The sequence below is a fragment of the Mandrillus leucophaeus genome, unplaced genomic scaffold, assembly GCF_000951045.1.
Source record: "Mandrillus leucophaeus isolate KB7577 unplaced genomic scaffold, Mleu.le_1.0 Scaffold211, whole genome shotgun sequence".
Classification (NCBI taxonomy): Eukaryota; Metazoa; Chordata; class Mammalia; order Primates; family Cercopithecidae; genus Mandrillus; species Mandrillus leucophaeus.
In genome coordinates this window covers 1,495,132-1,507,795 of record NW_012102155.1, presented here as the reverse complement: position 1 = coordinate 1,507,795, position 12,664 = coordinate 1,495,132, and the positions used below count along the sequence as shown (strand labels likewise).

General features: G+C 35.9%; 1 protein-coding gene across 2 annotated transcripts in view; it reads left to right on the top strand.

Moving 5' to 3' along the window:
• The window catches only part of TBL1XR1 (transducin (beta)-like 1 X-linked receptor 1), a 180,992-nt gene that overhangs the window by 153,413 nt on the left and 14,915 nt on the right, over positions 1-12,664 (top strand). For both annotated transcript variants that reach the window (XM_011980364.1, XM_011980363.1), the window contains 6 exons: positions 295-436; positions 2,913-2,976; positions 3,065-3,162; positions 4,275-4,335; positions 12,010-12,131; positions 12,289-12,363. In XM_011980364.1, the coding sequence (XP_011835754.1) occupies positions 295-436; positions 2,913-2,976; positions 3,065-3,162; positions 4,275-4,335; positions 12,010-12,131; positions 12,289-12,363 (562 nt within the window). The remainder of the gene's footprint in view (positions 1-294; positions 437-2,912; positions 2,977-3,064; positions 3,163-4,274; positions 4,336-12,009; positions 12,132-12,288; positions 12,364-12,664) is intronic.

Below are 12,664 nucleotides of genomic sequence, written 5' to 3'. Positions count from 1 at the left end.
GTGTTAGCCAGGCTGGTCTCGATCTCCTGACCTCATGATCCGCCCGTCTCGGCCTCCCAAAGTGCTGGGATTACAGACTTGAGCCACCGCGCCCGGCCAGAATTTTTAATTAAACTTACTGTTTCGAGAACGCTTGGGGGTCCCAATGTGTAGAATGGGAAAAATACTGGAAATGAAAATCTGTGATAGTTTAGTTTTTATTTGCCTTATTAATATTCAGATGTAAATATGTTGCCTTGATTCTGATAGTTGAGAATGTCATGAGGATTTAAAATACATTGCATACTTTTATAGGTCTGGAGACTCAACAGCAAGAATATGGAATCTTAGTGAGAACAGCACCAGTGGCTCTACACAGTTAGTACTTAGACATTGTATACGAGAAGGAGGGCAAGATGTTCCAAGCAACAAGGATGTCACATCTCTAGATTGGAATGTGAGTATGACTATATCCATGATGGATATAATTACTAGTATACCTAACCCTCAGAGCCTCAGACTCATGGCAGGGTTTGTCTATTTGTTCAGAATTTGGGGTTTTATTAACTAGTAACAACAAACTGGGAGTCGTCACCTGCCAGCCCTCTCCTCCACTGTGGTGTTAAAGACACAAACTTGCCTTAGACCAGGGTACAATGTCCAGCTCTTTAGTGTATCCCGCAGCATCTCCTTGGTTAAATTGTTACTGTTTACTCTGTACTTCGTTTTCCTTAAATGTCAAGTAGATCTGTGAAAATGGTACCTAAATATTTGAGATAAAAGGCGAAAATTCTTACCATAATAACAAACAACATACTAAATCCATAACAACCGAGTTCTTAGTTGGGGGATAAAAGAATTTTATGTAGCAGAAAACATGTTCTTGTTTTTCTCTTTGTTCTGTGAACTGTTACAACTTTATTACCAATTTCCTTTTAGGGATCATTAGTCTAGATAATGTCTAAATTTTATTCCCACTGTAGGAATCTTCTAATTCTCTGATTCTATGTATGATTCAACATCTTTCAGGACAACTTGACTACTCTGACTTACAAAAAACTTTCACTTCATTGTTGATAAATTGTCATCGTTTAGTTGTAAATAATATCTCTTACCTCACCCTGCTAGCCCCTGCCCCGCCCCCAAACCTCTTAGATATAGTTCAGCATTGCAAAGAATATCTCACGATAGTAGTTCTTCCTCAGCAAATGAATGTTCTTTTCTCTTCTATTTAACAACCTTTGTGGGCTTTCTAAAGGATCTTCTAATTCTTTTCCCAAGGAATGAGATCTATCTTTAAAATCATTATTCCCACTAAAGTTCTCAGTTTCTGTGACATGTTTTTTCAGAAATCATAACTGGGTATTTTTAGCATTTTCTTCCAAAATTGCCAGCAGCATGTTTACTCTTCCCCTCCGTATGACAATTCTAAAAATTCCAAAGGGGTTTAGCACATTGTAGTATTATTTACTTGTAGGATCAAGATAGGATTATTTTCTTAATATAGGCCCTTATTGTATCTTAGTTCAGACATCTTATAGCTTTCTTATGCTACCTGGCCCACTGGTCATGTTAATTTAATGAAATTTACAGTTTACACTGAAAAGGATGGTTAATGAATGAATATTGGTTTGTTCAGCTTGGTAGTTCTGAACTGCATTTTATAGTTTTGAAAAGTGTGGGCTTTTTGAAAATGTGTTAATCACGGTGAGCTTGGAAAACATCATCCTCGATTAATGATTCTTTTTCATGGCTAAAGCAAGAGAGCCTGTGAGATTTCTCATCTTTAAAGTATTCTTTTCCTAGTTGAGCAGTTCATGAACTAAAACATTTAGGGACTGATAGTTTAGAGGAAACTTAACATTGTGTAGAATCTGGAAATAAGCTTTTACTGTTGACTTCAACATGGCTCCCCTTCTTCTTCAGATAGAGCCCTAAGGGATTGCCATGTCTTAGCAGAACTGAGTCTGCAGTTCCCAGAACCAGCATTTGTTTTTGTTTGTCACTTAGCCATACTCCTAAAATGGCTTGAGAGATGTGAAATAGGTGATCTTGTTTTGAATGCCCTTACCAAAACCCATCAAGAATATGTCAAGTAATGCAGGATTTCATTCTCCAGTAATGTTTAGTCATTCTAACAATAGTCTGTTTACTATAATCTGTAACTTTTGCGTTTGCATAGAGTTAGTTAGATCTGTCCTTTTATTACACCATTCATCCAGGCAAGGCGCATAGCAAGGGAATATAAGTTGAGAGAAATTTATATGGACTTTTCCTCCGGTAAAGTAGGCAGTTATACTTACTTCATTAACTATAAAGTCAGCCTGCGCTCTTTTCTGGCTCTTTTGCTTGTGTTGCTCTTTTTATTGGCAAATATTTCATAGTGGGAAGGGATTAATAATAGAAAGGAACATTCAAATGTTTAAGAATCCGATCATTTGAAACGATGATATTGTTTGGATCATACACACACACTTTGTTTTAGACAGTAAAGGATTTAGAGGAATGGCCATATAAAACCTTCTAATCACATTTTAAAGTTTTCCTTTTTTTACTTCTAATAAATCATTCTAAGATTATGAATTTGATGTTCGCCCCAATCCACCACCCTACCTTCATTCTTAGTTGTGTGAGTCTGTGAGACTACTTTGGGCATGCATGAGGCGGGATGATGTAGATCCTCGTCCAGAGCTATTACTGTCAGTTGTTGAGCTTTGGATATAAGGCCCCCGTACAACACTAGCTTCACAACAGTGAAAGGGTTTCATAGGCCTTTAGTGGCACTCACAAGTAGGCAAAACTGGCAAGTTTTGAAGCAGAGAATGTCTTCATTCTCTTCTGTACCTGGGATTTAAACATGAGATACTTCAACAACAATTAAATTATAAACCGTATCTAGATTATATAATTAAAGAAATGTTTTTCTCTGGCAGAGTGAAGGTACACTTCTAGCAACTGGTTCCTATGATGGGTTTGCCAGAATATGGACTAAAGATGGTAAATGAAGCATTTTCCTTTTTATTTTGTTGTTGATCTGAAGTTAGAAAATTTAAAGTAATGTTACTGTTTTTCTTTTGAATTTTAGGTAACCTTGCTAGCACCTTAGGGCAGCATAAAGGCCCTATATTTGCATTAAAATGGAATAAGAAAGGAAATTTCATCCTAAGTGCTGGAGTAGACAAGGTAAAAGCTCATTAAGTTCTGTAAAGGTGAATGTATTACAGGGTTTAATTGAAAGCAGTGTTTTGTCTTAGCTGCCAATCACATAAACATTCCTATTTGGGAAATTCAAATATGAATTTATGATAGAAATGCTTTCTTAGGTCTATCAGCTCTTTCCTGAATCTACTTATCAAAATGTTTTTATCCTGTTATCTGTGTGAACACTTTTAATTTTAGCTGGAATTTGAGCCATAACCAATGTCATACCTCCTGCACTTTTTGCTTCCCTTCTGCGGTTTCTAGTTAGTCTCACCAGTGAACATGGCTCTGGAGTGAATCCATGGGAAATTCTAGAGCTGGTCTGTTAGCCAACTCCTGGTACTTAAGTGAAGCTAATATGAAATGCAGGATCTGTCTAGTCTTCATCTAACTTGGCTGGTGAATATTGATGAATTGGAAATACGACCTCCTTCCTCCTAAATAAGGGTTTAAGATTATCTTAATCCAGGAAGGGACATGATAATAATTGAGTGTGGTGTCAAAACAGGGTAGTGAAGAGAAACTGGTTCACTCTTTATATTCAGAGAGCAATAAAAAAAGTGGCAAAAGGGGAAGAAAAGTGAAGTAGGCTGGGAAGGAGAGAGATTGAGTCCTGTTGATAGTCACTGCCACTATACAATACTTGAGGTTCTTGCTTTAAGTATTGCCAAAATTCAAAGCTGCCTTTTTGTGTAAATATGAGCCTTTAAAATCTTTCAATGTTGAGAACTGATTGCATTGTTAACCAAAAACTTACTCTCTTAGTAAACATCTATATGAATCTTACGTTAATGTACTATTGCAATGGAGTTTTTAAAGCAAAATCTAATACAATTCCTCACGCTTTGTAGATTGCCAGTAATTGTTATTTGAAGTAAGTTGACCGAGCAGAATCATCAGGGAAAAACCAAACTACTTAATAGTCATTTGCTCGGAAAGTGGAGTATAGCCTTGTGGTACTATTTGGGATAAAGTGTTTAAAATTAAATCCACTCTGACATTGCATATTGCTTTAATACAGTTAGGCATATAATTTACGCATCTATGATAAACTTCTTTGCATGAGTTTATTTTTCTTTTCCTTTTACTCTCAGACTACAATTATTTGGGATGCACATACTGGTGAAGCCAAGCAACAGTTTCCTTTTCATTCAGGTAAATTTCTTATAATTTACGTGAAAGCTGGAGCTTGCTTCTGTTTTTCTAACAAAACTTCTAACAGCATATAATTTATTTTAAATGTTGAAATATCAAGTATCAGTCTTGTTACTAGTCCTTTCGAGAGTTGATGTTCCATGACATTCAGACTCTTAATTGTCAGAGGATCATCAAACGTTTTCTGTGAAATGCACCATAAATAAAGCATTTGCAGCCTGGTGCAATTAGGGGTGGCATTATTTAATGGAAAGAACATAGATTTTTGAATCAGAAAATCTTAAGTTTGAATGTCAGTTCCACTCCACTTAAGAAGCATTAAGACTGAGAGAGTCACTTAACCTTTCTGAGCCTCCTTTTCACTATCTGTGAATGAGGGATACTAATAATAATAATAATGCCTATTTGTTATGGGGATAAGACTAAATGATATACATGAAAATACTGCATAGACTCCTGTAGGTTTAGGTATTGTCATTTTCTCATTTTGGATCGAGGTACCTGAGCATCTGTCTACCTGAAGTGAACAATAGACTTTCCCAATGTTATTGGAATGTTGGTGGCTTAGATGGATTTCTCTTTTAAGAAATACTCAGTCTGGTACTTTTATCTGATTAATCCGACCTCGAAAATAGTGCTCCGTCCTGCATGATATACAGCCACACACCCAGACATTCAGCTTGAGTAGAGAGCCAGGCATATTTTTGTGCCTGCGCTCCATTTCAGCCTAGAACCTTTGCACCACTTTTCAGTGAGTTTCCTGACTGCAGGAACTAAATGATGTTAAACTGGAACAAGATACCCAGTGGTTTTAGTATTACCTGATTCAGCTGTCTCTCTGATTTTGTTGTGCTGGAAAAAATTTTAATTTGGAGACTGACTAAAATAATAACCCTGGTTCTTCTCAAATCTTTGATGACATCCTTTTACAAACAGCCAGTGGCACAGCATCAACTTTAAACTGGAAATTTGCAACTTCAGGCATTTTGCTTTTTTTCATTCTTTGTTTAATGTGCCTAAACAAGCAAAATAAGGTGCAAAATGATTTTTCTGTAGTATCTGAATAAGTTTGCAAACATTGTTAAACAATTCCACTTGATGAACGCTCACCACTCGAATAAGCATTTACACACATTTTTGTTCACCTGTTGTACTTCCTTTTCACCTTTGCTTCTAGTTTTCAGAATTCTGTCAGGCTTCTGGCTGTTAATCATAAAAATTTCTCATACATCCTAGGAGTAATGTAAAGTTGAAGTATGTTTATGGTACTGTTGCTGGGTACCATATGATTAGTACCAACTTTGTGTTGGAGATGATGCTCTTTCTGTCCCCTTTAGTCCTGACTGCAACCTGATGAGGTACATAGTATGAAAGTATTTTTATGAATAAATAAGCTTCAGTTTACCCATCGTATTCTTTCTTACCATACTTTTGTTTTTAAAAACAGTTTTATTGAGGTACAGTTGACATAAAATGAACTGTATATATTTTACTTGAACAATTTGATGTATTTTGACCTATGTATACACCATTGAAACTATTACCACACTCAGGATGATGAATATATCTGTTAACCTTCAGACATTTCTTGTTGTCCCTTAGTAATACCTCTCTCCCATCCCCAGAGATTAGATTACATTATATGATTGGAATCATAAAGTACATACTCTTTTTTGGTCTGTCTTCATTCATTCTGCATAATTTTTAATTCCTGCAATATACAAAATATGTCTTATTCAACTGTTTATATTATCAGTAAGGCATCTAGTCAACAGCTGGCTATTAGTTGGTAAGATTTTGGGGATTCAAAAAGCTATATGCAGATTTCCAACTGCACAGGGGGCTGGTGCTCCTAACCCTCACATTATTCAAAGATTAATTGTATATCATATGTTCAAAAAGCTAAGTAGAGACACAGAAGATGTCATTAAACTTCTAGAGGCAAAAACAACATGTGAGATGAAAAATGCCCCGATAGGATAAACCATAGATTTGATGCTGCAGAAGAAATGATTTACAACTTTGGAGGCTGCATAGAATCTATCCAAAAACAGAGAACATAGACTGGAAAAGAGGGTGGGGACAAAGCATCAATGAGTTGTGATACAACTTTGGACAGACTAATACCTAAGTAGTCAGAATCTTAGGTAAAAAGGTAGGGAAGAGGGGCAGAAAATAAAATGAAGTATTTAGCCCATTTAAAATATCACCTCAAGGTAGATGGTGACCAGTTAAAGGTGTGCACTGTAAATCCTGAAACCACCACTAAAAATAAAGAATTACAGGTAAGAACCCACTAAAGGAGAAGAAAGGAGAAGAAAATGTCATCATAAAAAATATCCAATTAATCAAGATGGAGGTAGAAATACAAAAAGAGGAAGAACGGAAGAGATAAACAGAAATACAGTAAATTTAAATGTAACCTTATGACAAAGCAAATTAAGTGTAAATGGCCTAAATATTAAAAGGCAGAGATTGTGAGATTAAATCAACAAGCAAGACTCAACTGTATGCTGCCTATGTAAAATAGACTTCAAATAGAAAAACATCAATAGACTGAAAATAAAATGATGTGAAAATGTATACCATGCCATCACTAATCAAGAGACAGCTGAAATGGCTACGTTAATAGACAAACTACATTTCAAAGCTCAGAAGACTTACAGGGAAAAAGGAGGTTATTAATACAATGTTAAACATTGTATTAATACAATGTCAATTGTAATACAAGTCAATTCAAAACATTTTAAAATGACAGTGCATTTAATAATACTTTCAAAATGTATGAAGCAAAAAATGATGGAGCTTCAAAGGAAATAGAAATTACGGGGCTTCCAATTACTGTTGAATATTTCAATATTCTTCTCTCAATAATTGATGGAATGAGAAGACAGGAAGAAGGAATTAAGTCTGTAAACGATTTGAAGATTATCTAGTAACTTGACCAACTAAATGACATTTATAACAACAATGGAATTAAATTAGAAATCAGTATTAGAAACATCTCTGGAAGAGCCCAAATACCCAGGAACCCACACTTTTAAATAACTCATGGGCCAAAGAAGAAATCAAAATTAAGTTAGAAAGTTTTATATTTGACTACAGATTTTATGAATTAATAATATATTAAAATCCATTGAATTGTATACTTTAAACAGGTGAATTGGTATGTGAATTATATGTCAATAAAGCTTTTTAAAAATGAAGTCAGTAATAAATGCATCCTTCTTCGCTCATAGGTTTATTCCTTCTCTTTTAAAATTACGGAGGCTACATGGGTTAATGAAAGTAAATCAGAACAGGAGTGGATTAGACAAAAATTTTAACTTCAGCTCCAAGATTTTAAAAAATTGTATAATTGGGAAAATTAAGTTTTCTTAGCCTCTTACATGTAAAATGAGACCGCTGTTAGTGAACACACCTGTCTCACTTGTCAAGTACATAAAATTTTTTTTTTAAATGTTAGAACTTTCTTTCTAAAAAGCTTGTACTATCAAGACTCATTTTAGGAATAAATATAAAATAAAGAGGTATGTGTTCTTTGATTATATCAATCTGTAAGCACTGTATTTTATGAGGCAGGCATATCACAGAAGCATTAATCACACAGCTTACGTTGCAACATTTCCTACATCTCAACAATCTTGATTTGGTTATGTAGTTTGGTTTTTTTTTGTTTTCTTTTTATGAACCTAATAGCTTATTTGTTTTAATGCTGTTTTTTTTTTGTTTGTTTATTTTAGCCTCCTCTCTAACATTTTGCAGGCTGCCCTGTATAAAATTAACACCCCTGGAACATCCTGACGGATATTTGGCCTTCTTAATAACATTTTAGTGTATCTTTAACTGTCTTCTAAATCAATTAGATTTTTCAGGCTTCCTTCCCTTCCCCATTTTTTGCACTTGTTAACAATAGAAAGATTATTTACCAAAGAAACACTAAAATTTTTAGAATTGTATTTTAAGTAATAACATTTAATGTTAAAATGAAAGTGCACAGTAGTTACTGAATTAGCTTCCATGGAGGAAAATGGAGTGTAAACCAAACAGACACTCCAAGAAAGGGAATTTAATACAAAGAAATAGTTGCAAAGGTGTTGGGAAGAGTGAAAAACTAAGGAATAGGAGGTAACCCAGAGACTAATTGAAGGAAGTCTAAGACTCTAGAGGAGAAGGCAGGACGTGATTGTCTCGTAGGGACTGGGGTGTAGAGGATAGGCTGCCTGGCAATACTCAACACCCAGTCTGAAATGATGGCAATCGTGCCTGTCGTCTTACTACTCCTGACTTTGGACTCCTCACTTTGAATTCCTGACAGTGTCTTACATTGTATGAACCCACGTGGAAACCACTAGGCACAGGAACCTGGGAAATAACTTACAATAGCCCTCCTGGGTTTCTCATCCTAGCAGGGCAGAGTACAGAAAGGAACGAATGAGAGTTGACTGCCAAATGAACAGGACAGTCATCCACATTGCTGTCAGAAATGGTGATACACACAAACAGAGGCAGAGTTCACACATCATGCTGATAAAGTTGGCACATATTTTTGTTTGCTAGTTGATTTAGGTTGGGTTCTCCTAAAAGGCAGGCCCTGTGCCAAACATTTGAGTGACGTGACTTATTGCGGAAAACCTCTTAGGAGAAATAAGTGAAGAAAGACGGGAAGCAGGATGGGGGAGTGGGAAGAAGCCAAGGAAGGAAGTGATCGCTGGTGAAGAAAGGCCCAGTCTCAGCCTGGTGCAGAGGGGAGCTTGCACCTCACGTTTTTCTTACATTGAACCAAGGATGCTAGGTCTTTAGATCTCCCCTCCTTCCCTCCTTCCCCCAAACATACCCAACACCAGCTTGGATACGCGTCTTCTAGGGAGGACGCAGCAGCAGAGCAAGGCAGTTCTGTGAAGTTTGTCCCTGGCAGCCTTTAGCAGTGAAGCACTCAGCTGGGAATTGTACACAGCACAGGCAAAAAGGCTTATGGGCAGGAAAACCAAACACCAGCTAAAGCAGTGCTGCTTCATGACTAGTATAAAAGTGCAGCTTACAACGTACTCAGCCTGACAGCTCTGAAGTGTGGTTTTTGATTGTGTTTACTTTGTTGGGAATTCTCATAATTTGAAATTTTGTATAAAAGGTGAATTTATGTTAATAATTTCATATGGCACTGTGTTTGTTAAAAAGTTGACTGAGGGAGGGTTAAATGTTTTAAATATAGTTATTCGAAATTTCATATACCCTCCATAGTAAGTTCCCATTAAATATTTTCTTTCCAATCTATTTCCTTTATGAACTTAACTCAATCCAAGTGGTGTCCTGATACCTAGTTTTTCATTATAGAAATATACCCAAAACTATTTTAATGTCTGGTCATATTACTACAATTAGCTTCTTTGTTCTTTAGTACATAGTACTTTTAGATTTGGGGCTTACCTGATTTGTCTTTCGCCAGGCAATGAAATCAGTTTCTCTTTCCTGTTATCCTTTGTCTTTTTTTAAAAAAAGTCTCCGTATAGTTCTGATTAAAATTTCCTTTCTGAGTTCTAAATGCTTTAAATCTTCTTTTTGCATTCTTTTTACTTCTCCTATCCGTAGTTAACAAGTTCTTATGCATGACATATCTCTTGGCTTATAAGTTTAACTGCTTAAGCACCTGTTTATGTTTCATTTTTAACATAGCCAGTTACTGTTATACTTGGATATACGCAATGAGGGAGTTCGTGGCTTTGTTTTCCCTTTCCACAGACATCTCTAATCTCCTTTATTAAATGCTTTGTATTTCTACTAATTAATATACATAGCTAAACTTTTTTTTTTTGTTTTTTGAGACAAAGTCTTACTCTGTTGCCCAGGCTGGAGTGCAGTGGTGCAGTCCTGGCTCACTGCAGCCTCGATCTCCCCAGGTCAAGCAGTCCTCCTGCCTCAGCCTTCCAATAGCTGGGACTATAGGCATGGACCCACTACACCTGCTTAATTTTTTATTTTATTTTATTTTTTAGAAATGAGGTCCCACTCTCTTGCCCAGGCTGGTCTCAAACACCTGGGCTCAGGTGATTCTCCTGCCTTCACTTCCAAAGTGCTGAGTCACACCTGGCCACACAGCTCAACTGTAACCCTCTTGTTTTTCTCCTTTAGTTTTTTCTTTAAATTAGGGTTGATAAACTTTCACTAAAGGACTTGAAAGTATTTTAGACATTGCAGGCCATAAGATCTCTGTTGCCCCTAGTCAGCTCTGCCCTTGTAGTGAAAAAGCAGCCATAGATAATATGCAACTTAATGCATTTGTCTGGGTTTCAATAAAACTCTTATTTATGGACACTGAACTTTTAAATCTTACTTCACATTTGTATGTCTTCCTTTGATCCCCTCCTCCACCCTTGCAATATAAAAGCCATTCTTGGCTCATGTGCCATAGTTTGCCAACCCCTGCTTTAAATGCAGTGTCTTTGATATACTTCTGTTGCTTAACCCAGTTACTCGCTTAACCCAGTTACTCACTATCATTACCGTAATCTGTGTTGCTAATTACGGAGATCCTTTGCACCTTGCAGCAGGGGAAAAGGATGTTCAATAATTTCAGAGCTAAACTCGGGCAAAGTATTAAATGCGAGCCTGGTTTGGGGCTTTGGAGGTTTTAAATTCATTGATTTTAAGGGGCATTTGCTTTTAACAGGTGTTTGACAAAAGTTGCTTAGAAGAAAATTATTTGGAAATCATATGCCGTATTCCATTTGTTAGTTAAGTAGATAATAATGGGAATGATACATATTCAGTATAACACTTGTCTGACTCTTGTGATTTACAAAGTACTTCCACATACATTACCTCACCTGGTCTTCACCATATGTACTAAGGATAAAGATAGTACAAGTTTAGTATCCCTTATCTAAGTGTTTGGGACCATGATTGTGTTGCACTTTTTATTTATTTTTTTTCTGATTTTTGAATATTTGCATATGCATAAGGCAATATCTTGGGGATGGGACCCAAGTCTGAACATGAAATTAATTTATGTTTTACATACACCTTATAGCCAGATGGTATCATTATATAGTATTTTCACTAGTTCTGTGCATGAAGTAAAGTTTGTATTAAGTATTTAATGTGTGGAATTTTCCACTTGTGGCATCATACTAGCATTCAAAAAGGTGGAGATTTTGCAGCATTGTGGATTTTGAATATTCAGATTGGGGTACTCAACTTGTGTGTTAATCCTCACTCTAGATGAGGATATATCATAAGAGGTTAAGTGACTTGCTTGTGTCCACTAATTAGGCAGTGACACAACCGAGGCTTCTTGTCCATTGAGCACTCACGGATTTTAGAAATGAAAAGCATGATATCTTCACGTTTAATTTTATCATTTTATAAAAGAGAACCCAAGACCCAGTGCTAGTAATTTACGGAGCCAGCTCTCAGGGACCTTCATCTCCCAGTTACTAGGCCAGTGTACTTTCTTTTAGGGCCTGCCTCACCTAGAAATAACTAAATTGAAATTTGTTAATACTGTTATATATAGATACCTTTATTTTAATTTTTTCTTAATATCTTAAAAAGTATAAAGTAAAATGTTTAAGTGCCTATTAGTGTATTTTATTAGTCAACAATGGTTCAAAGCTAAAACTCTTGGATTTTAGTACATGTGGAATAAATGCAAACCTTACATTTGTTCTTTTGCAGCACCAGCATTGGATGTTGATTGGCAGAGCAACAACACCTTTGCTTCTTGTAGTACAGATATGTGCATTCATGTCTGTAAGTTAGGACAAGACAGACCTATTAAAACATTCCAAGGACATACGGTAAGGAACCTTTTTTCCACGTTAAAGTGGTCGTGGTTAACAAGTAACGTTTCAGAATAGTTTTAAAACATACATAGTTTTAAAGTATGTATGTTTAATGTTCAAATAGCTACCCAGTCTATACAATGAAAATGTGAATATTTGCTGTTATTTTTAGAATGAAGTAAATGCTATCAAATGGGACCCAACTGGCAATCTCCTGGCCTCCTGTTCTGATGACATGACTTTAAAGGTAATTTGCTTAGTAGGGAGAAATGGGATGGGGTGTCACACACTATGATTGCTCTGTTTTAAGATCATTTAGAATGTGTCTCTTACATTGAGTGTTTATGTCTGGATGAAAACTCCGACATTTTAAATGGCTAACCATTGGTTTTTAAGTTTTATACTTTCTTTTCTGAAATACGTAAAACTATTTGAATGTAGCAAATTATATTAAAATGATGGCTTATGATACAATGGGACTTTTATGATACCCTGTTAGTTAGGGTTCTCCAGAGAGACAGAACCAATAAGAAGATGGATGGATGGAT